Raw genomic sequence first — 24,553 nt, forward strand, 5'->3', positions numbered from 1 at the left:
ATGTGCCCTGCATTTCACTACAGCTAATTTTGCGGGCAATGTCATAGCATATAGTAAATCTGAAATCGCCTCCCCGTGGGTCACGGCGGTCCCATCTGCCCGCTGGAATCCCCTTTGAGCCCAGATTGGTCCAAACACATGGCAGACTCCATGAGCATAGGCTGAGTCCGTATATATATTGCAACTCTCATTACGGCCCAAATTACATGCAGCTGTCAACGCCCGTAGTTCAGCTAGCTGGGCCGAGCAGGGTTGGGGGAGCGGAACACTCATCACTACCTCAAACGTCGCCGGGTTTCGTCGTGCTTCTACTACTGCCAACCCAGCCTTATTGCCCGTATTAGTACGATAACAGGAACCGTCCACAAAATACGTATGCTTAGCATTATCAATAGGGCAGTTCTCCAAATCTGAACGCGCTTTCAAAAATATCTCTGATACTGCTACGCACTCATGGGGCACACCATCTATCGGGGTTACCAGTTTATCGGCCGGATTCACCGTGGTGCACCGTTCTATGGTGAGCTCCGGGGCTGACAGAATGGAGTCATATCCTGTTCGACGGGAGTTCGTTATCACAAAGGTCTGACTCGTTAGGAGCGCATGCAGTGCATGGGTCGTATATAATGTAACTGGGTGCCCCATGGTGATTGAGGACGCTTTCTGATATGCAAATGCGGCCGCTGCCAAAGACCGATAACAGGGGGGCATCCCTTTTTCCACGTTATCAAGAGCCGTGCTGTAATAGGAGATGGCCTGTTTTCCCATCCCTTGTTGCTGCTGAGTTAGAACGGCTGATGCGTACCCCTTTCTTTCGGATACATAGAGGTGAAAAGGTTTGCTATAATCTGGGTTAGCCAATGCAGGAGCGGTCATTAAGGCCATTTTAATATCTGCGAGTGCAGCTAGAGCTTCAGGAGTCCAGACGAGGGGGGCATTTGGCTGTGATTGGTCTGCTGCCTTAATCATATCCCGTAATGGTTGGACCCTTAGCGCGAACTCACATATCCATGGACGACTGAACCCCGCCATTCCTAGAAACGCCAACATCTGTCGCACGGTGGTTGGCTGTGGGGCCTTGCGTATGGCCTCTACATGCTTTGGTGCTATAGTACGGCTTTCTCCCTCTAACACACGACCTAGGTATTCCACTTTTTGTCTACAAAATTGCAACTTTTCTTTACTTACTTTGTGGCCATTTTCGGCCAACATTCTTAGAACCTTTAGAGAGTCGTGCTGGCATTGCTCTTTAGACGCACTACAAATCAAAAGGTCGTCGACATATTGCAAGATGGTGCTACGGCACTCCAGGGCTGAGAGGTCTTGAGCCAGTACCTGATTAAATATGGATGGGCTTTCACAGTATCCCTGCGGAAGTCTAGTGTATGTGTACTGCTGCCCTTCGTATGTGAAAGCAAACAAATGCTGTGAGTCTGGGTGCAGTGGCACGCTAAAAAATGCTGAGCATAAATCTATGACAGTATACCATTTGGTCCCTTCTGGAATGTTCGACAATAGGGTGTGTGGGTCTGGCACTACTGGTGTTTCCGGTATCACAATTTGGTTAATAGCACGCAAATCATGTACTAGCCTCCACTTCTCTGAGTCAGGTTTTCTAACTGGAAAAATGGGGGTATTGCACTGACTTCGCGTGGAGATTAGAACTCCGGCCTCTACCAATCCGTGTATTGTGGGCCGTATGCCTTCTCTAGCTTGCACTGACAACGGATACTGTTTCTGGTAGGGCAACCTTGCATTCTCTTTTACCTTAATCTGAGCTAGGTCGGCGGATTTAACCAACCCTACGTCGGTCGGATGTTTTGTCCATAGCTCTTCTGGAATAGTTTTCAGTATTTCCTCATTGTCCTGATCTTTTGCTGCCTTAACTGCCATTTGTAAACCACTCCGGTCCGTGTTCGTGCATATGCAGACACTATTGGCCACGGCGGTATCAACTGCTGTTACTGAGATTCGCACAAACTTTCCATCAGGCGACTTGTGCAAGGATGGATTGGTAGTTGGCTTCCACTCTTGTACTTCTTTTGCCTGCCCTATCATTGGCTCTACCTCTTCCCGTTCCAGGCCTTTGGTGACCATGAGTGTGACATGGGGCGCTGTCCCTTCCAGCTGATACCAGTTAGCGATTCTATCTGGGAGCTTTATAATAGCCGCCACTCCCTGTGGGCCGCTTATTATTTCCATGGTTTTAATGTCCATTACTTGTCCCTGTTCCATGTCCTCCCAAAGCTGAGCATATTCCTGGTCTCGTCCACCGTCATCATTTTTAATAGTGCAATATAAAGGGGCCTCCACTTCGGTGCAATCGGGCCGCATGTACTGTAACCATGGTTTCCATTCTGCGTATCTGTGCCAGAGTTCCGAGTTAGCTGGATCGGACATCTCTAGCCAGTATACCATCCTCACATTACGGGCGGTGCTAGGTGGCTCGTGCAACAGTAAGAATTGTGTGGATATTGATTTGGGGAACGTCACCCAAATCCCAGTCGCTTCGCACTGTATCTGAGCTCCCAACTTACACAGGGCATCACGTCCCAGTAAGTTAACAGGCGCTCCTGGCGAATATAACAGTGGTGCTTGTATTGTCACACCATCCAGAGATAGTTCTTGAGGCTCGGTGAATCGTAAGGTCTGTATTTTTCCTGAGAAGCCCATAGTTTGAATAGCCTTACAGGTGAGGGGGAGCTGTGAACCTTCTTTCCCTATACTTGAATATGTAGCTCCAGTGTCGATCATAAAAGGTGCTTGCAAGGTGTTTCCGATCGTCACTGTAACAGTTGGCTCTTGTTCTGGATGCAGTGTGGTGACGGACTGCATGAGCTCCCCCCCGGGCTTCTCTCGGCCTCCTCAACTCTGGCTGGGTCCCGGCTCCCCATAGGGGCCATACATGGGGCCACCTTGGGGTACTGGTGGCATTCCATAGCTCTCCGGTGCTCTCGGTCCAAGCACCTGACCTCTTCTTTCAGCCCTATCCACGCGGTCTCCCCAAGTTGGTCGTGGGACATGTGGACAATTTCTCCTGAAGTGGCTGGGATCACCGCATCCCCAACACCCTTCAGTTGCCATATTTGGCCTGGGCAAAACTCGACCCCGTCCGTATCCTCGTCCCCTCCCCCAGGCAGGTGGCATTCCCGGGTGCATGGGGGCCCTCATATGATATATGTAATCCATCCGGTCGGGGTGCAGCATAGTAGTTATGTGTGGGACTTGCTGTTGTGGGTGGGTTTGGTATCCCTTGGCCAACAGCATAGGGTCAGCCTGTGCTGGGGCTGACGCTTGTGTATGGGGCACCATCACTGCCGCTTGTTTAATGTGCTCCCTCCTCCGTTCCTTCTCTTCCTGTTTAGTCCTGGTCAGTTCGCCGAGCTGTGCTTTATAGAGTTGGCTCATTAGGGTTTCAGTGGCATCTTTAGCTTCTTTTTTCAGCTTCCTGTGTTGCTCCACGTGATGGGTCACATGTGCCAGAAATGAAGCCCATTCCATTGCGTTGAGCCCCACCACTTCCTCTAACTTCTTCTGTACCTCCCCAGGGAGAGCCTTCTTCAATAGCAGTTTGAACAGTCCCACACTTGCCACTGAATCGTCCCATTTGGCACCCGTTTCATCCCTCCATTTATCTTGAAACTTTTGTATGAAGGTTATCACGTTTTCTTCGTCTTTCAGTTTTATATTTTCAAGCTTCCCAGGGTCCATCTTAGCCGGATACATACTCCTCACAGCATCCCATATTTCTTGTCGGTATAGGCCAAACGGGATGGCATCAGCCTTGGGGTCGTCTATCAAATCCCTGTGTTCTGCCCCATCGAAAATTTCTTCAGCCCGTCCCTTGCCCACTGTTTGGCAGAGAATGGCTTTGATATCGCCTATCGCCAGGTGCTGTCCTGATGTTTTTTCCTCAAACTGTGTAATCCATTTCTGCCCCCCTTCACACATGTTGGGTAATCGTTGGATCAGGCCCGTTAGGTCCATGAAACTCCAGGGTGCATAATGTAGGGCTTTTCCTTTAACCATGAGGGGCATCTGAGTAAGGCTGGGCTCCGACTGGGAGCGGGCATGCGCCAAGCACGCTGTGACACCAGGTTCGAATCTCACTGGGGGCCTCAGGCTTTCCCTGTTCCGTAGTGTTCTAGCTCCTCTAAGCTTCAAATCGTCCAAGTCCTCCTCCTCATTGACGTCTTGTTCAACTTTTCCTTCGTTGTCTGTTTCAGCCCCCTCGCTCTCAGTCCCCACTTGGTCGTCCAGTTCCATGTCTGAACTTACTTGCTTCTTCTTCTGCTGGTGATATATTAGGACTTTTGAGGCCTTACTCAGGCTTTTCACATGTTTTCCTGCTGACTGGTTCAGTGCTCTTCCCGACCTTTGTGATTTTGACTCTCCCAAACGCGGCTTGTGCGCATACTTATTTTTCACAGCAGTCGCCATCTGGAACGCTTGACCTGCGAGATTTTTCAATTCATCCATTTTACCCACGCCGTATGATATCCCGTCCTCTAGCCGTCGAATCCTGCCCTCCAATTCCTTATCCTCCTCGACAGCATATGGGGAGAGCACCACATCCCCCTCTATATGGACCATCCGCCCCACATTGTCTCTCGGCTCACTTTTTCCTCCTCCTTTAGTATGTGGAGCCCCTCGTGCTCCGTTTCCACCCTCGTGCCCTCTCTCGCTCCGACAACTTTCTTGATTGCCCCTGGTCCCATGCCCCTCCTGCTCCTGTATTTCCTCCAGTTCCTTGTCTTTGTGCTTGTGCACCATCGGCCGTGACCCTGGCCTCGGGGTGCTAGTGCTGGGGGGAATCTCCCTGTGCTCCGGCCACCCCGGAGTGCGGGTCCAGTTTTTCATATACTCCTGTAGTTCCCTGTCCCTCTCCTTGTTGCCTACCTGTGGGAGGTCCAGCCGTGGGCTTTCGCTCTCGACCGGGGTTCTATCCTCGTATCCGGCAGCTCCTTCGTCCATTTTGATACGTTCTTCATCCTCCCGCATGCGATGACTCATTCTTTGGTATCCGGTGAATGTTCCCTTTATGTCCACCTCAGTTTCCTTCCATTCATCTTCTCTGTCTTCCAGGTCTTGCATCATGTAGAGCCCGGCGGGTGGGGCACTTCCGACAGGTCTCACTGGAGGGCGGTACTGAGGATTATATGAGGGCGGGGCCTCGGCCCATTCCTCCTGAATGGCTTCTTTTATCTTTTTTCCTAGGCTTGCTTCCCTTTCTTCTTTCTTCCGTATCACCGCCTCTTTTCGTTCTCTCTGCCGCCTATCCTTCTCCTTCTCTTCTTTCCCTGCCTCCACAAACCAGTCCACTATCTTCTCTGTCTTCACACATTTCTCCCTCACTCTCAAGCCTTTTTTCTGCTCATTCCATACAGCTAATCTCTCTTTCATTATCTGGCATAGCTGTTCATCAAAAGTACCTTCCTCGGGCCATTTCCACTCACCACTAGTCTTCTCACTCCATTTTTTACAATAATGTCTAATGTCCTTCTCATCTGTACAGTGTTTGCTTATCACCCTCTCTATCGGGCTCATCTTTTTCTTACATTCAGCCATAACTCTGGTCGTGTCTCACACCTCTCAGCTCTTAAAGTTGGCCGCACACACCCCCTAAATCCACTAAGTTATGCCTCACAGCCAAATGTTTTCCTCCTACCTTGTCCGTTGTTCCCGCCTGCTTAGCCTATCTCGTACCGATTTACGCCCGCTTTTCCCTTCCGTCGGTACTCGGCCCAGCCAGCCTCCCTAGGGACTCACATACACTCAAAGTACAATGTCAAAAAAAAAAAGTACAAAGTACAAAGTCAATTTACTTATGATGATTAATTAATTAAGTTAAATGATTCAATTACTCTTATAAGCTTTAAGTTTAACTTTAGGTAATTCACACAGCCTCACACAACAGACAATTCTTACATGTTTACAATATTCTTAGACATAATATTTACCTATTCAACATTACCCAATTTTGGGTAATTAAACAAAAATTAAATTGTATTATTATTTGTCATTTAACTGAACAACACCTTCATAATTTATGGAATATAAATGAAAAGGTCCCAATGGACTGACTCCCTGATTTCTCAACAATTTTGTTATATATTACTGGTCTGGAAGTTCTTATTCACCCAATGGGCAGTCTGACAGATGCCTAAAATATTAAAAAAACAAAAACAAAAAAATGTTTTTTTTTTGTTTGTTTGTTTACAATTCTTGCATGCTCCTCCAGTTTTTAAAACAGCAGTTATTGATACCAATAAAGTTATAATACACACAGTCACACTCGACTCACAGAAAGTCCATATCAGATTCAAAACATTAAAACAAATTTAAAAACAAAAATCTCACACTGTTCTATATTAGTCAGCTCAATCTGAAGTGCGCACACACACACATTTTTCTTCTTTTCCTTTTTTCCTTTCCACACAGAAGACAGGCCTGCTTGTGCAGATAAGAACAGATAGGAACACACACATACACCCCTTTCTATCAACAACGTCGGCACACTCATATACACATTGTGTCACACACTCTCTTACACATATTTAGTTATTACATACACACCATTGTGGTCTCAGAATATAAAACGCCTTCACACCAGCTCGCATGTATGAAGCTTATAGTCACATAAATTAAATACAACTTTTTCAAAAAAAAAAAAATTATTATTATTATTCTCCCTTTTTTTTTCCCTTTTTTCTTTTTCCCTAAATCTTATCAAGCGTCAAATGTATGGAGCTCTCTTGTTCAGAGCACTAATAAATACTTTTTCCCTGTCTCCAAAACTTACACGCTCTCACACCACACTCATATTATACATATTATAAGCACATATATTTTAAGCACACACATTTGTTAGTACATATTCCATTCATACACCGGGCATGCTGTATTGCACGACCCGGACCTGGGCCCAGGATTTATTCCCCTCTCTATCCAGCCCTGGAATCTAATCTATCTATCTTTTATCTAATCCTTTTCCAGCGGTATTAGGGGTCCCCACCAATGCAGCCACCACTAGACTGCTAGTCAAGTCTAGTAGCCGGTATCTGGGGTCTGAGGCCTCATTTTTCACCTGCTTTCTATCCCAGCCCTGGAGTATTTCTCTATTTCTCTTTTTTCTACCTTTTTTCTACCTCCTCCAGCGGTATTGCAGGACTTTCACTCACACAACACATATACCATTTCTTTATTATAATTATAAAAAGTACATTCTATAATCTATACTTCTCTTACCTCTTCTCACTCACTCCAGGTTCTTTTGGAGACCCACTTAGTCTTTCTTCCCACCCCGGGGCTTCTCAATCGTAACAACAGACCACTAAAACAGAGCTTTGAAATAACAGGCGTCTGCAATGCCTTTTCCTATACGGCCTGTCTGTTGCTTAGAGAGCGAAGTCCCACGGGAGAGATTCCAGACATATAGATCTTAGCCCAGTCCCATCTGGGGTGCCAAATGTTGGCTCGAATTTAGCCTATTACCCAAAAACATTTAAAATTCAACTTAGAAGCCAATACTCACATCTACCTCTGAGACCAGTTGGAGATAGAAAAAATACACCAGCCGTGAGTGAGAAGAAGCAAGGGTCCAGCTTTATTGTTCCATTCCACCACACGAGATCCACACCGATGAGAATTCTCAGAAGTGATCCCCCCTACCCTGAGCTTAAGCTCCAGTATTTATACTGTATTTACACACTAGATAACCCATAGGTTTCCAGAAAAGGCCTATTTCACTTACCCATAGAATTGAAACCCGGGGTTTTACTTTACACATAAAATCAGAACTCAGGCATTTCCAACAACCCAGGAAACAAAAACCCAGTGTCTCTATTTACCTAGGTTTTCAAAAACCAGGGTTCTCTTTTACCTAGGTCTTCAAAAACCAGGGTTCTCCCTTACCCAGGTCTTCAGAAACCATGATTCCCATTTCCCTAGGTAGTAAAAATGACGTAAGCAAGACGACTAAACAACCGGGAGGGACCTTGGTCTTATCGTTATCTCGAGGGGGGGGGCAGCCACCCTTATAACTGGCTTTCTTCATGGTTCTCTAAAAATTAAGGCTTTCCTTGCGAGACGAGAATCTTCACCATCTGAATCATGAGTAAGTTATATTTTCCTTTTTTCCCCGTACTTCTCATTTATAATTTATTTTCATATTTGCACTATATTTCTTATTTTATATATATTTATACTACTTGAAAAGCGGTTTACTGTACTTCCAACTTCTTAATATCATTACAGTTCTACTGTCCTGCATATCCTACTATTCTGTTTTTTATAGAGTTTCTCTATTACTATAAGATATTATTAAAGTTATTCATGTGTGTGTATGAGGAAGAGAGAGTGTGTGTGTATGTATGTTGTGTCTACTTGCCCGCCCTTGACTGTACGAGTGTGTGTGTGTGTGTGTGTGTTTTTAGCACTCCTTAGCTCGTACACTTCTTTTTGACTTTTTTGACTATTACTGATCTTAAATTGCTCGTAATTCCAATCTGTCAATGTCCGCCTAATCCCGCTTCTACGTGTCAAGGTGCCCGTTTTTCCTTCTTCTCCCTTATGTTTATTTTATGACATTTTTTATCCACAACATATACTCTGGGTTAAAGGACCCAAACTCTGGCTCATGTACTCTGGACCCAAACTCCCTGGCTGATGTAGCTTAGCCGTTCCATTGTCTCCTTCGTCACGGCATTGTGTGAGAAGTATTGCATTGTCTGACAAAGTGCTTCTCATCCACAAACTTGTGATTCATAGTCTTTTCCAAACAGTGTAGGAGGTGGTGATGCTGCTTCTCAAACGTAGGATTAGTCTTGCAAACTAGCGCCTTCCCTGCCTCATTCGATGACATTGAGAATACGTAAGCAGATGCAGGCAGCAGATTCAGGCAGTATAATCCAGAGGAATAGACAAAGTTTGTTGTCAAGAAACAGGCAAGGGTCAGGCGATCATGCAAACAAAACAAATCGACTTTGGGAACGTAAACAATGGTCAGTCACTTTGCAATAAACACGGTAAATGAGGCTTGGATAACGACAGAGAAATAAGTCAGCTGAACGTTTACTTCGCAAGGTCTGTATGCATCCAAAGTCTCTTATATGCTGTGGTGAGAGAGCGATAATGATTGGCTGCAGGTGTGTGTGATCAGAACACCGGGGAAGGTGAGCGCATGCGTGTGTGGGAAGTGTAGTCCTCAGCGGCCATGTTTGATGTAGGTGTTGTTTCTCGGGAAACAGAGTCATGGCTGGGCTGAGATATGACGATTCAAAGCTTTCATTTCAAACACACATGGATGAACCACACAGTACATCAGCCTCACATTTGTCCCAATACTGAATCTCACTACTAACATATCACCATGTCACTGTTCGACCTCACCTGTGACCCTGCCTCTCCACCTGCCTCTCCTCATGCTCTGTCAGAGATATTACCTGGCAGGTCTGCTTCTGTCACCTGACCTGACAAAATTACACATTGATGCATGCCACATGAACATTTATGGCTTAGTTAAGTATTATTATTACCATTATTGTTGACTCTACACATTAGAAATTGAGAAAATATTTTAAATGATTTACACTTTGACTTGTAAAGTAGCTCCTAATGACCGCTCGTGTGTGTGTGTATGTGTGTGTGTGTGTGTGTGGTAGGTTTTCTTCTTCTGCTTTGTGTGTGTTGTTAAAGAAATCCCACGCGATGATCCAGTTGTCATGTGATTTATTTTTGGTTTCCAGTTTCTGTATCAAAACAACAGACACCATTAGTGTCATATCACAGCAAACCAGTGACTACATTTCCCATACTTCCCGGCGGCTTACAAACATGGCCGCCATGAACTGCAATTCCCAGATCACGTTTATTTCGTGACAATTAGACACCTCCGACAAAAAGAATCTCTGCTCTAGCCGTGCCTCTCATTGCCAGGACATGATGGGAGAGAGAGTGTGTCCTGAAATAACATCAGCTGTGTCCTCACCGTTACACATAACTTGCGTAACTGTGCTTCCTGGACATTTTATTTAGATTAGCAAAAAAATTTTTGTAAAGGTTACACAAATAAATACGTATAATTGCATAAAGAAATTAAAACAAGACTTAAAATAACACTTATCAACATATCATGCTCATGATCACATGCCCATAGCTTACTCGAAAGTGTAATTTCTCCCAATATGATTTATTTTAAAAATAAAATACCACTGAATGAATACTATTAGTAATTAATGCGTTTTATAATCTAGTCTAACAACATACACTCGCCACATGTGTATGTGTGTGGCATTAGGAGCTACTTTACAAGTCAAAGTACACAAACGCACACAGTTAGTAATTACCAAAACATTCATTCTCATTCAATTTGAAAACTACCGGCAATAACCATATAAAATGCTGCTAATATTATGAAAAGGTTAACAGAAGATCTAGAGATCTCAGTATACCTGTCTACCTGTTGAAGCGAGACAAATAAACAGAAACATTCTCAGACTTTTCTTGTGATTAATTTGCTACTGTTTTGTACATGCTCTCAAGGTCATTTGAATTCAAATTCCTTTTACATAAAATAATTGTTTATTAATTAATGTTAAAAGGGGCACTTTTGAATAACTTAGAAAAAGGGCAGGGGCTCGACCCCCTCTTTTTTTTCTAAGCGTGTATATGAGTGGTTTATAGCATCTCTCTTTGAAATGTGACTTTTGGAGGCTGACATCATCCAGCAAGCAAATTTGAATGGGCAATTGTTTATGATCTGTAATATGTATTAAACACTCAAAACTGGAATAAAAAAACTGAAAAAAATAAATAAATAAATAAAAATCCAGTAGATTTCAGCATAACCTCACATGCTTTCTTTCACAAACTGGGACAGGAAGGTCAGCCCTGTGCAGTTAATATAAGTTCAACCAGAGATGAACATTATGAAATTGATTCAACTTTGTTTATTCCTCTTTCTCCCTCTTCTTTCATTGCAGCCCGTGTTGTTCCAGTATCTGTGGTAGTCTAATAATAAACTAAAATTGTTCAGTAATAAAATGTTTATTTACACCAGGGAATGACAACAAAAGGTTGGAGAAATGATTGTTCTTCGGTTGTACTGTTTACTACTGAACCCAAGAGCTGACAAAGGGTATATGTGATCTCATCAAAAGGTGTCAATCAGGAGAGGGGTACAAAATAATTTCCAAGAGGCAGTTTCTTCCCACCAATTCCTGCCCACATATGCCGCCACCACTAAATGGTGTTTATCCTTCGGGTTATCTCAAGGAGTGGTTGAATGTTGTAGGATTATTAGTGGATATAAAAAGTCCAACATTAACATGACATAGCAACCAACAAAAATCAAGTAAAAATACAATTTAATTTTATAATCCAATAGAAAAAACAATAACACTTATGTATAATTTACAAGACTGAGTTTGGTGTTGAAATTTGTTTAAATGAGATCAATCGACTTTTGGAAAAAGACATTTGGTATGGGGTTTCTACAATATGCATATACACCTGTTTAGTTTACAGAACACACAAGATTAACAACTAACAACATAATAAACATTAAGTTGTTTTCTCATGATTCAACTTTGTTTATTCCTCTTTCCCCCTCTTCTTTCATTGCAGCCCGTGTTGTTCCAGTATCTGTGGTAGTCTAATAATAAACCAAAATTGTTCAGTAATAAAATGTTTATTTACACCAGGGAATGACAACAAAAGGTTGGAGAAATGATGGTTCTTCGGCTGTACTGTTTACTACTGAACCCAAGAGCTGACAAAGGGTATATGGGATCTCATCAAAAGGTATCAATCCAGAGAGGGGTACAAAATAATTCACTTTTTATGTACAATTTACAAGACTGGGTTTGGTGTTTAACTTGTTTAAATGAGATATCATTCGACTTCTGGAAAAAGACATTTGGTATGGGGTTTCTACAATATGCATATACACCTGTTTAGTTTACAGAACACACAAGATTAACAACTAACAACATAATAAACATTAAGTTGTTTTCTCATGGTTTTATTTGTTTTACTTAATGCAAGAACAATGATATGATAAAGGAGGAGTGGACAGCCAACCAGTCATGGGGTACGTGTGGATAAGATAATGAATGTCTGCTGAACACACCCTTCAATCGTGCAGTCATGACAGGAATGTTCCTTGTCCCAAACTACTTTCAATGATTCAAGTTGTTATACCAGGTAAAGTTTATGGAATGGTGAGGGAAGCATTTGTATAAAACTGAATAAAATCTAAAACAAACTAACATGATTAATTAAAGTTAATCCAAGCAGCCCTGTAAGACGGATCCGTAGTGAAACCTAAACTGGTAAAGAACCTGTAGGACAACTGGTTCTCCTCCTCAATGAAGCAGTACACTGGGTAGCCCTCTGAATGCAGTTTCTTTGCCATTATGGTGACCAGGGCTTTGGCGTAGCCTTTCCGTCTGTGCTCCGGCATTGTGTACAGCATTCCCATCGCACAGGAAGCACAGGTCAATATCCATGACACCGGCTGACCCTCTGAGTCCAGCACACAACACGAAGGGAAATTCATGATCCTGTCCCTGACGAACCGTTCACTGAATTCACCCATGCCAAACTTCCATGTGCTATTGACCAAAGCAAGGTGAGACTCGTTAAGTGAGGACACTTGTACGGGAAACCTGTGGTAAATCAAGCGGTGGGTTTACCTTGATATTTGGTAACATTTGCACTATTTACCAGGTTCCGTTTCTTTTGAAATAGAAAAACTCATGTAAAAATATTTTTAAAATCTATTCAGTATATATAATATATATTCTGTTATTGGCTTGATAAGGAAGATGTATGAAAAGAATAAGTACAAAATAAAATTTAAAATGAGTCATTTTTACAAAACACAAACGAATTTAACAGTCATTAAATGAAAACAATGCAATGAAACTTTTGCATTTAAACAACATAGAATCAACAGCTTGTCGATTCCATGAAAGATTCGGCAGGTTAAAATATGGCATGAGTGGCTGTATTATTAACTGTTAACTAAGCATCCTAACGGTAAATCAGTTACCTTTCAGTTGTAAGGTTGGATGGATTTTGCAGTTTCATCATGTAGCAGACATGATCTTTTCTCATTGGCACGCTTCTGCTCGCTGCTACAAACTTTAGCATCTCCTCGTGGCACAGATCAACACCTGAACAGATGTTTTATAAGTTTCAGAGTTAAATTAACTTATTCAACTGGAGGAGAATATCTAAATTCTTGACAAACTGAAAGCACATCACGGGAGGGAGAACAACATCTCTTTTTGTGTGACACTGATTATTATGATGCTCTTAAAATGGCATAAAGGGAGGTCTGAGAAATGAATACTTAGACAGAGGTACTGCTTCCAGTCAATAACGTCTGTCCTGTTCAGTATGCTCCTGAGAGTTGTTTCATCCTTAGTAAAAACGCACATGTCCTTGAATAGGTCAGCTTTCTGTATGTGAGAGAAACAGGTCAATATGAAAAACTTAACCGTAGCTAGTTTTTGTTGATATTTTATACTAAAGTTATCTCATGCAATACCTCCTGCCGTTGTGGTCTGATGAGTAGCACATTAAAATCTGGCCACTGGTCCACCAGCACATCTATGGGATCAGCTTCTACTCGATTAATCATAAAAACATATCCATACACCTAGACACAAACCATTCCTCTTATAATGTATTCAATATAAAATATCTATAAAAGACCTATATATGTATTTCATTTATGGTTGAAATTATATATTAGATCATAACTCTAACATTGACTCTGTGAACAGAAATGATTCATTAACCCTTATGTTCTGTTTTGGTATAAATGAACCACTCTGAATTTCTACTAAAGCTGAAACATGATTGTTAGTGTTAGCTGGGGTAAAACCTCACAATCCTGACCTGTTCTAGCTGTTGTTCAGTTTTCTCTTATGGACATGAACACCACCAGCATATATTTCACTATATTGTGACTATTTTTTGCTTCCAGATTGGTGCTCAATATAAATATCGGAGTGATTTACACACAAAGACATCAGAAAAGCTTCAGAATACAAGAATCAGTATTACTCTGTATCGGATGGACAAATAAAGCAGTTTTTGGCATTCATTCGTTTCTCTTCTTTAGGTTCAAAGTCTGTGTGTAACCTGACAGAGTCAGATCAGTTATTCTATAGTTATATAACAGTAGAGTTCTAGTTAATGAGTCACAAAAGCCACTATACATTAGTTATTGATAAACTTTAGATTTAAGATTTGATTTTTACATTATCCAGCAAACTTTTCCAATGAGCAACTGTTTAAGCCACTCGCCATAAATATATGACTGATGCATCTGTAATGACAATTTAAAAAAACAACAACACACATTTCATTCCTTAATGAGTTCCCAAAACACTGATTTTCACCTGACACTAACAAACATACCCTGCATTTATAGCGCATTAACTGTGTGGTTTACAGACCTGCTGTGACTGGGGAAAGTAATGCCTGAGCGCTTCCTCTGCTTTCTTCAGCTCCTCCTTATTCAGCACCTTCATGGCTTTATAAAAATTAAATTAAAAACATGCCGACATGTCAGAAATGCAGGCCACTTTTGGCGCAGCTTATTTAAGATCATTCTGTGTTTCCAAAGTCCTGCCCACTTTTTTTTTTTTTACACTTACTCAGCAGGAGATTTATGGGAATTTTGCATGCCACAGATAGATTACTAGTGTAATATACATGTGGTCACACCTATTGACATTGGTGGGGATATAAAAGCAGTCCGCACAGACTTTCCTATTTAAAGCTTTCATTTCAAGCACACATGGATGAACCACACAGTACATCAGCCTCACATTTGTCCCAATACTGAATCTCACTACTAACATATCACCATGTCACTGTTCGACCTCACCTGTGACTCTGCCTCTCCACCTGCCTCTCCTCCTGCTCTGTCAGAGATATTACCTGGCAGGTCTGCTTCTGTCACCTGACCTGACAAAATTACACATTGATGCATGCCACATGAACATTTATGGCTTAGTTAAGTATTATTATTACCATTATTTTTGACTCCACACATTAGAAATTGAGAAAATATTTTAAATGATTTACACTTTGACTTGTAAAGTAGCTCCTAATGTCGGCTCGTGTGTGTGTGTGTGTGTGTGTGTTAATTCTTCTGCGTTGTGTGTGTTGTTAATTAAATATATCCCACGCGATTATGCAGTTGTCATGTGATTTATTTTTGGCTTCCAGTTTCTGTATCAAAACAACAGACACCATTAGACACCTCCGACAAAAAGAACCTCTGATCTAGCCGTGCCTCTCATCGCCATGACCTGACGGAACAGAGAGTGTATCCGGAAAGAACATCAAGAGCTGTGTGCTCATGATTACACCTAATGTAACTTGCGTAACTGTGCTTCCTAGACATTTTATATAGATTCATTTAAACAAATTCATTAACAAATTCATTTAAATAAATTAAAGGCTAAACAAAACCAATAAAACAGAAAAACAAATATAAATATATAAAGAAATGAAAACAACACTTAAAATAACACTTATCAATACATTATGCTTATGATCACGTGACCATAGCTTACTCCAAAGTGTAATTTCTCCTCATACGAATTATTTCAAAAATAAAATACCACTGAATGAATACTATTAGTAATTAGTACATTTAATAATCTAGTGTAACAACATACACTCGCCACGTGTGTGTGTGGCATTACTTCACAAGTCAAAGTGCGCGCGCGCACGCGCAGACAGTCTCTGTCTGTTTGGTATCGTGTCTTTGCTGGCTATATAACGTACATATAATATATAACAAGGTTACTTGCATGTAGCTGCTCCCAAACTTATTCTTCTGGTCAGATTAAAACGTACGCTTCGACCGATGTTTGTCGTTTCTTTTATTGCATTCCTTCACAACTTAAGCGCATTCAATCACCGTCAAACACCATCAAACACCGTGAAAAATTGAAATAAAGTACATAACACATTCTCACATGAGCATATTGTACACAAGCATGTTCTTAAGAGTCCATGAGTATTCATTCATCTTGCTCACATATTAAACTAGTATTAATGGCCTTAGGAAACATTTGCACTATTACATTACAATACAAACCAACATAGCGAACTTCCGACCAGAAATCTAGGAGTAGCTGTAATGCTTTACTGTTTAATTATACTCTTCTTTAGCACCTAACTCCGTGTACAGCGTAGCACCAAAAACTGCATGCACATTTTTACACTGCTATTAGTTAGGCTAATCACATGACCACAGTAACTTAAATTAAATGCAGCTCACTAGTTTAACCTGTAGGTGTGATTATTTCTACAACTTATTAATATTTATATTGCATTATTGTAATAACAACAACATAACAAATAAATACTTTAAAGGCTTAAAGAAAGAAAAGACCCATACATGTTTTCAGCGACAGCTACTCTGCCACCAAAATTACAAAGATTTATGTTAACCATATTCTGAATAAAGTGAATAAATCGTGTAATTTTCCTATACATTTAGCAACTAATTTTTGACACTTGGTTTTGACCAGCTTAGTCTGAAAGTTTAATATTTCCTGTTTAATAATTTAGGATACTAGTCTATGAATTCTGCTCCACTAGCACCACTAATTTTTTAACTGGACGCTCAAGTAAAGAAAGTTGCGTTATGCGCTCACCTTTCTTTCCTAAATTACTTTGTTCTATTTGAATTTTGACCTTTCGCACAAAACCATCACCATCTGCCCTTGCCTCAACAACTCTGGCTAGCTTCCACTCATTTCTGGGAATATTGTCATCCTTGACAATAACGACATCCCCAACTTGCACATTTATTCTGGGCACATGCCACTTTTGTCTGAGGTTTATGCTGGCCAGGTATTCCTTGCGCCACCTGCTCCAGAATTGTTCCGAGAGGTACTGCACTCTACGCCACCTCTACTTGGCATACAAATCTTCCTGGACAAATTTGCCTGCAGGCACGAGGGGCACAATGGACTTCATCGTGAGCAAATGGTTAGGTGTCAAAGGTTCAACACCTTTAGGATCATTGATTGTGTTTGTTGTGAGTGGACGACTGTTAACAATTGACATGGCTTCATAGAAGAATGTCCTCAAAGAGGTGTCATCCAGTCTCCTTTTAGCCTGTGCCAGAACAGAACTCATCACGCCCCTAACCGTCCGTATTTGGCGTTCCCAAATGCCTCCCATGTGGCTTGCTTCAGGCACATTCATCAGGAAGTCACATTGCTTTCTTGCAAGGTAAGTTGAAATCCTTTCTTTGTCAAATTCCATTAGACCTCTCTCCAACTCATTCTTTGCTCCAAGGAAATTAGTACCTTGGTCAGATCGGATTTGTCTTACCGCTCCTCTAATTGCTATGAAGCATCTCAAAGCATTCAACAATGCATCTGTTGTGAGATCCTCCAACATTTCTAAGTGGATGGCCCTGTAGCTTAGACATGTGAACAACAGACCATACCGCTTGAATTCCTTTCGACCTTGTTTCGTGTAGAATGGCTCGAAACAGTCAATTCCGGTGTACAATAATGGAGGAGATGGATCTACTCGGTCAACAGGTAAGTCTGCCATTCGCTGTTCTTCAGTCCGTCCACGCACCTTTCTGCAAGTGACAACTCTTGATGTGCTTGGCCACTACCTTGCTGGCACCTATTATCCCATATCCGCTGGCTCTGAGCTCATTCAAGGTTTGCCCTCGGCCTTGGTGCTGAGTCCTTTTGTGACAGTGGTCAAGTATGAGCTGTGTGACAATGCCTTCCTTAGGAAGGATCACTGGATGTTTCAACTCAACTGATGTGGAGGACATTCTCAACCTGCCACCAACCCTGAGCAATCCATTCTGAAAGATAGGGTCAAGTTGATACATCTTGTGAGTTTTTGGTAGCTTTGTGGATTCCTGACTAAACAATTTCAGCTCCTTTTCAAAGGCTTCTCTTTGTGCTGCTCTGATGAGCGCAAGAGCGGCTTCTCTTCGTTCCTCTACACTAATGGGTCCAGACCTGTCTTTATGTGCCAGTCTCTGAATCCGAGCAATAATGTTGAGGGTTGTATTCCAATCTGAGAGTCTTGACAGCCTATGGAGGAAGCTATCTCTTTCAACAGCATCTGTTTTCAGGACTTTGACCTCTGGGTCACCTACAAGAAGCTCTGGGGATCTTTGGCTAAAAACAATTTCTTGTTCCCATAAGAACTTTGGTCCTCTGAGCCAATTTGATTCTATTAGGTCTGCCACCTTGAGACCCCTAGATTTATGGTCGGCTGGATTCTGGCTTGTTTCGACGTAGAACCACTGACTAGAATCAGTAGTGTCTCTTATTTTCTGGACGCGATTTGCTACAAAAACATGAAAGCGCTGGACGTCATTCTTGATGTACCCGAGCACCACCTGTGAATCAGTCCAGAAAAACTCCTGGTCTATTTTCAGCTCCAGCTCTTCTCTAAGAACGCTACTCATAGCAGCAGAGACTGTAGCTGCAGTGAGCTCAAGGCGTGGAATGCTGACCATCCTTGTGGGTGCCACTCTGGCCTTACCCATGACTAATGCACAATGCACTTGTTCATCAGCAACAATCCTGATATAAGAACATTGCCCATAGCCATTGTTGCTGGCATCTGAAAAATAATGCAGCTCAATTTTTTGTACTGTGCTGAGGTGATCAGGAATGAAGCATCTTGGTATTTGAATTTTCTCAAGATTTTCCAGGTCATGGAGCCATGTTTCCCACTTTGGCTTCAGTTCAAGGGGAACATGTTCATCCCATCCTACACCTCGTTTGCACATCTCTTGCAGCACTCTTCTCCCAGTCAAGATGTAGGGAGAGAGAAATCCTAATGCGTCGTATACACTAGCTACCGTTGATAGGATTCCTCGCCAGGTGGCTGCCTTTAATTGAAGACGACATTGAATGAGAACGTATCCGTCTCTATGCTCCACTTCACTCCCAGCAAACTCTGCATTGAAAGCTCGCTGTAGTTCAGGTCCACATCCTTCACTGCACTTGCACATTCACTCTCTGGAATTGCATCCAAAAGAGACAAATTTGTGTAAGCGCAGCTGTCCTTTACTAAAGACTTCTCGTGCTTCATTCACAAGCTGGTTGACTCTTTGAACTGAATCGACACTGATAAACCCATCATCCACATAGAAATTTTTCCGGATGAAGACTGCAGCCAATGGGTAATCATTCTCATATTTGCTGGCGAGGTATTTCATGCCATAGTTAGCACATCCAGGCGATGATGCTGCTCCAAATATGTGAACTCGCATCTGGTATTCTTTGGGCTCTCTTGTTGTGTTCCCATTTTCCCCACCACAGGAACCTCAAGAAATCCCGATCTTCTGGGGTTACGTGGAAGCGGTGAAACATTTTCTCAACATTGCAATTATTCGCGATCTGATGCTGGTGAAATCTACACAGCACTCCAGTCCGAGTATTTGTTAGATCAGGTCCTGTGAGGAGGTGGTCATTCAGAGAGGTGCCTTCACATTTGGCAGAGCAGTCAAATACGACCCTAATCTTCTCAGGCTTCCTAGGATGATACACCCCATGGTGCGGAATGTACCATGTGTTGCCTTCCTTTGGGGTGGCATTTGTTTCTCCTGCATCACCATCTCTAAAGACATTGTCCATGAATTTGATATAATCTTCCTTGTACTTTGGACTCTTTTCCATTTTTTCTTTTAAATGTTTCAATCTGACTGTAGCCAGCTGCTTGTTGTTTGGAAGCTGAGGACACTCTCTAAATGGTAGAGGCATTTCCAGATGTCCCTCTTCATTATGTTGAATTTTCCCATTCAAGAGATGCAGAAATTGAATGTCGTCTTGGGATATTGTCTTTTCTCTTGGATTTGTGTCAAGAAAATCTCTCTCTAATGCTTTGATCACAGAGGCAGGTGTGATAGGTGGAAGTTCTTTCACAGAGATGCGATGGCAGAACCCTTCGCCATCCCTATGTCAGTGCAAGGCATGTTGGCTCCAACTATACTCCAGCCTAAATCTGTCTTGACTGCATAAGGTTCATACTCTTCCCCTGATATCACTGCTTTTGGTTTCAGAGCCCTTGCACAGTCATAGCCAATCAGAAGTCCTGCAGGACAGTTCAACAGATCTGGCATCTCTTCGGCTATGCTCAGAAGGTGAGTCCACCCTGCTACTGTTTCACGAGTGGGAATGCTATTCTTCTCTAGTGGGATGTATTCTTGAGTGTATGCTGGAGGTAGCTCAATGTACTCTTGTAAATTGTACCCTCTCACCTTCAGCAACTCTGTGACAATTCAGTATTGAACTCTTGTCAGTCATTGTTGACGACTTCAGTTTGACAGGTTCAGTGTGTGCTTGAATTTTTCCACAGACATCATGGTCAATGAAGGTACTGGTATTGTCCGTTCTCACAGTGCATAAGGCAAGAATTGTCCTTTTGTGGTAATGCTTCTAGCTTTTCTCCTACAGGGCGTTCTTCATGAAGTGGAGATGGATGACTCCGTCTACAAATATTGCAAGTAGCCCTCTTTCTGCAATTTTTTGCAACATGTCCGACTCTGAGGCACCCGAAGCACATATTGTTGCTAATGACAAATTTTTTCTTTTCCTCTAGAGGCATCGCTGCAAACTTTTCACAGTTATAAATAAAGTGATTTTGTTGACAGCACACACAATCTATTTGTCTTTTGGTTTGAGTGGCAGGAGAGTTGGCTGTAGAACTTCCTGATGCACTTGAGTCCTTTGAAGTGAAGCTTGATCTTTGAAACACCTTTGTTGACGTTGCTAGAGTGCTGGCTTTGAGAGGCTTCTGTTCCTTTCCATTTTTCTCATCTGCTTGTTTTAATGCAAAAAGGGAAGAAACTGGATTGCAAGCAATGCGTGCCTCTTCGGCTACAAAGTCTGAGAACTCCTTAAAGGCAGGATATGGCTTCCCTTCATCAAGTGCTTTAGTGACGTACCGGTTCCAGCGGTTTTTGCCCAGTCAGAAGTTTTTGTAGCAACTTTTGGTTTTCTTGACAATCATCTAAAACTTTTAGACCATGAACGTAAGGTATTGCATTCTTGCAGGAGATGAGGAAATCACTAAATTCCCTTAATTTCAGTGATTCCTTTGGTCCAGTCTTGGGCCAACTACTCAGCTTCCCCCTGAATGCTCTTTGAACTATGAAGGGGTGGCCATAACGTTTGTTAAGGGCATTCCAAGCCTGTGTGTAGGCTTCCTCATCACGTCTATAAAATGTTCCTTCTAACACAGAAAGTGCTTCTCCACTGATGTATTTTTTCAAGTAATATAGCCCTATGAGCTGGGTTTGTGCAACTTGTTGTGATTAAGGCCTTGAAGCAGGTACGCCATTCAGTGAATTTAAGTGGATCTCCTGTAAACATGAACGGCTCTGGTGCTGGAAGTCTAGTCATTGCCAGGGATTCTTTTAATGCTTGAACTAGCGAGGCTTCATTTGATTTTGGTTCTATTTTGCTTTCAGAACAAAAAGGGATTGAAAGGTCTTTGGGATTCTGGGTGCATGGAGTGCTTTTATGCTGCACTGGAAGCTGACTTGGAGACAAAGTGAAGGTTTCTCTAGTTTCACCTATTTCAGCATTCAATTTTAATTCCTCTTCAGCATATACATTGTATTCAGCTTCCATAGCTTCAAGATCCCTTTGTTATTCCATAAGTTTTAACTTCTCTTGCTGAGCTAGCACCTCTTTTCTTTGTGCAGATATTTCCCTTTCCCTGTTAAGTTCAGCACGTTTCGATGCCAAGTGTGCCACCACCTCTGCCTTCTTTACTGACACTTGACTATCTTGCACATTACCCACTCCAGCTCTTGACACAGTTGACCCATAAACTGACCTTGCGTCTTCTCTCTGGAGTAATTTCAAAAGAGTTTCCTTAACAGCTTCTGCAATAAACTCTTTATCAGCTTCTGCGTAACAAACTTTCAGAAGTGTAGTTATTTTAGAAGTCACTGATGTGCAGATATCCATTCCCCTTCGTATATCTTGGGCTGGTGTGGTCAGTGCACGTAAGCTCTTATATTCCTGCTTTAGTTCTGACTCATACTTTTCCAAGGTTCTTATCATTTCGCCTATGTCTGATTTACAACATTCTTCCTTTAGTTTAGTTCTAATATACTGAACCTCAGCTTTGAAGTTTACATATGTTAACATGAACTTTCTTTCCTTTTTTTGTGCTCTCCTGTTTAATGAGCTCAAGCATCTTTTCTGTTGGGTGTTTTTCTCTTTCTGACCGCCTCACTGCTTGTTCAGTGCCAGGTGTTGGCTCCTGGAGCCCTATCCTATGTATTTGGAGATCTTTATTAATTTCAGCTAACCGTTCTTCAATTCTTTGTTTCTCTGAGGTTTCAAGTTCAGTTTCTAATTTCTTCTCTAATTCTGTTTTCTCGTTTTCTAGAGCCTGTAGTACTCCTTCTAGTACACAAACATCTGGTGTGCTTTGATCCATTTTAGTAAACTATTTTGAAACAACACATATTGAAAGATTAAATGATGAAAGGTAAACTAGAATGACCAGGAAAATACACACTTTCAAATGATCAAACAAGTACATTATATACACACTGCTATTCAACTTACAAAACTATTCAGATGCAGTTCTCATTTTTCCTTTGTTTCAAATAATATATTGGAATTGCAAGAAATAACAATTTTAAAAAAACTGAGAAATGTAACTGTACAGTCTGACCTGGAATCCAGATGTAATGAATGTTCACAAAATCAATTTTCCAAAGATGTTGTGTTGTTGCTTCCGTGTGGCCGTTCTTGGCAGCTGCAGCACCGTCTTCTTCTGGGTTCCACTTTCGCGCTGAACTGAAGCTTGCGAGGTCACGTTGGACGATTGCCAGGATGGGTAGGCAGGTCTTTTACGTTGAGTGCGGGACGGAGACTTCATGAGGGGCAGGCCCGTACAATATTCCCTGGGATGCTGGCGATCATTGCTCACTCCCCAATGGCTACGTTGTCCATGTCCATGGATGGCGATGTTTTACACCACACCAAACAATATTTTTTCACTGCAGTTCACGAAGCAGTATGTTCTTCACTGTGGCTCGTGGCAGCAGGCCACGTTTTTCACTGCTTTTCCAGAATAGGCCTACGTTCTTCTTCACTGCCTTACCAAAGGCAGTAGGCCACGTTTTTCACTGCTTTTCCAGAATAGGCCTATGTTCTTCTTCACTGCCTTACCAAAGGCAGTAGGCCACGTTTTTCACTGTAGCTCCCAAACAAGAGTGTGTCCGGAAAGAACATCATGAGCTGTGTGCTCATAATTACACATAATGTAACTTGCGTAACTGTGCTTCCTGGACATTTTATATAGATTAACAAATTCATTTAAATAATTTAAGGGCTAAACAAAACCAATAAAACAGAAAAACAAATATAAATATATAAAGAAATGAAAACAACACTTAAAATAACACTTATCAATACATTATGCTTATGATCACGTGACCATAGCTCACTCCAAAGTGTAATTTCTCCCCATACGAATTATTTAAAAAATAAAATACCACTGAATGAATACTGTTAGTAATTAACGCATTTAATAATCTAGTGTAACAGCAAACACTCGCCACATATGTGTGTGGCATTAGGAGCTACTTTACAAGTCAAAGTACATACACACACACACACAGACACACACATACACACGTCCTCTCTGTCTATTTGGCATCGTGTCTTTACTGACTATATAACGTACATACAATATGACAAGGTGACTTGCATGTCTGTAAATGTAATGAACTTGAGTAGCTAGTACTTACATTCCCTCTCAGTCAATTTGAAAACAACCGGCGATAAACATATAAAATGCTGCTAATATTACAAAAATCTTAGCAGAAGAGCTAGTGGTTTCAGCATACCTGTCTACCTGTTGAAGTGAGTGTAACTGGTTGGTGTCTGCGTTGTGTGTTTTCTTTTAACCAATTAAATAGGCAGACGGCAACTGGGTCGACGCTTCATTTACTCTCTGACAAAGAGATAACACAGTCTCATATAGTGTGTGCTTTCGCCCTCAACGTATCTGTAAAATAAATTTCAGGTTCACTGCGATTAACACGTGCTTCAAGTTCACGGATGACGCATAAAACTAATCATAACCTTAATTAAAATGAAAACATGAAAATAATAAATCATGCATGGGAAGTAATAAATAAGATTTAGAAAAAGAATGCTTGTTTAAAAGTGATTTTTAAGGCAAAGATGAAATTGGATTTATCAGAGCTTATTAAAATCCTACCTCTCCCATGCAACCACACTGCGGAAAGGGAAGAGGAGGTGCAAAGACAACAAGTTAACCTTTACATGCTGCAGTCAGAAAATTAAAGGGAAAGATGCACACATACAGACAGTCACTTCAGGTATACATTTTTTGTGCAATTCTATATATTAAATGTATGGAATACTTTCCATACTCATTACACGTGATTGAACAAAAAGACTATCTGACTGCAGAGTCGGACAAATAAATAAAAAAATGCGGCCCGTGTTGCTCCAGTATCTGTGGTATTCTA

At 41.8% G+C, this 24,553-nt stretch overlaps 1 protein-coding gene across 1 annotated transcript; it reads right to left on the reverse strand.

Annotated features, from left to right (window-relative positions):
- Positions 1-11,349: 11,349 nt before the first annotated feature.
- On the reverse strand, positions 11,350-24,260 carry LOC108263175 (glycine N-acyltransferase). Its single transcript, XM_047154397.2, is given in 8 exon segments — positions 11,350-12,340; positions 12,343-12,668; positions 13,055-13,178; positions 13,358-13,466; positions 13,556-13,666; positions 14,472-14,548; positions 14,906-14,985; positions 23,903-24,260. Coding segments are annotated over 6 exon segments (801 nt in total). The 5' UTR covers positions 14,547-14,548; positions 14,906-14,985; positions 23,903-24,260; the 3' UTR covers positions 11,350-12,284.
- Between the last annotated feature and the right edge of the window lie 293 nt (positions 24,261-24,553).

Source organism: Ictalurus punctatus, chromosome 3 (assembly GCF_001660625.3).
Source record: "Ictalurus punctatus breed USDA103 chromosome 3, Coco_2.0, whole genome shotgun sequence".
Classification (NCBI taxonomy): domain Eukaryota; kingdom Metazoa; phylum Chordata; class Actinopteri; order Siluriformes; family Ictaluridae; genus Ictalurus; species Ictalurus punctatus.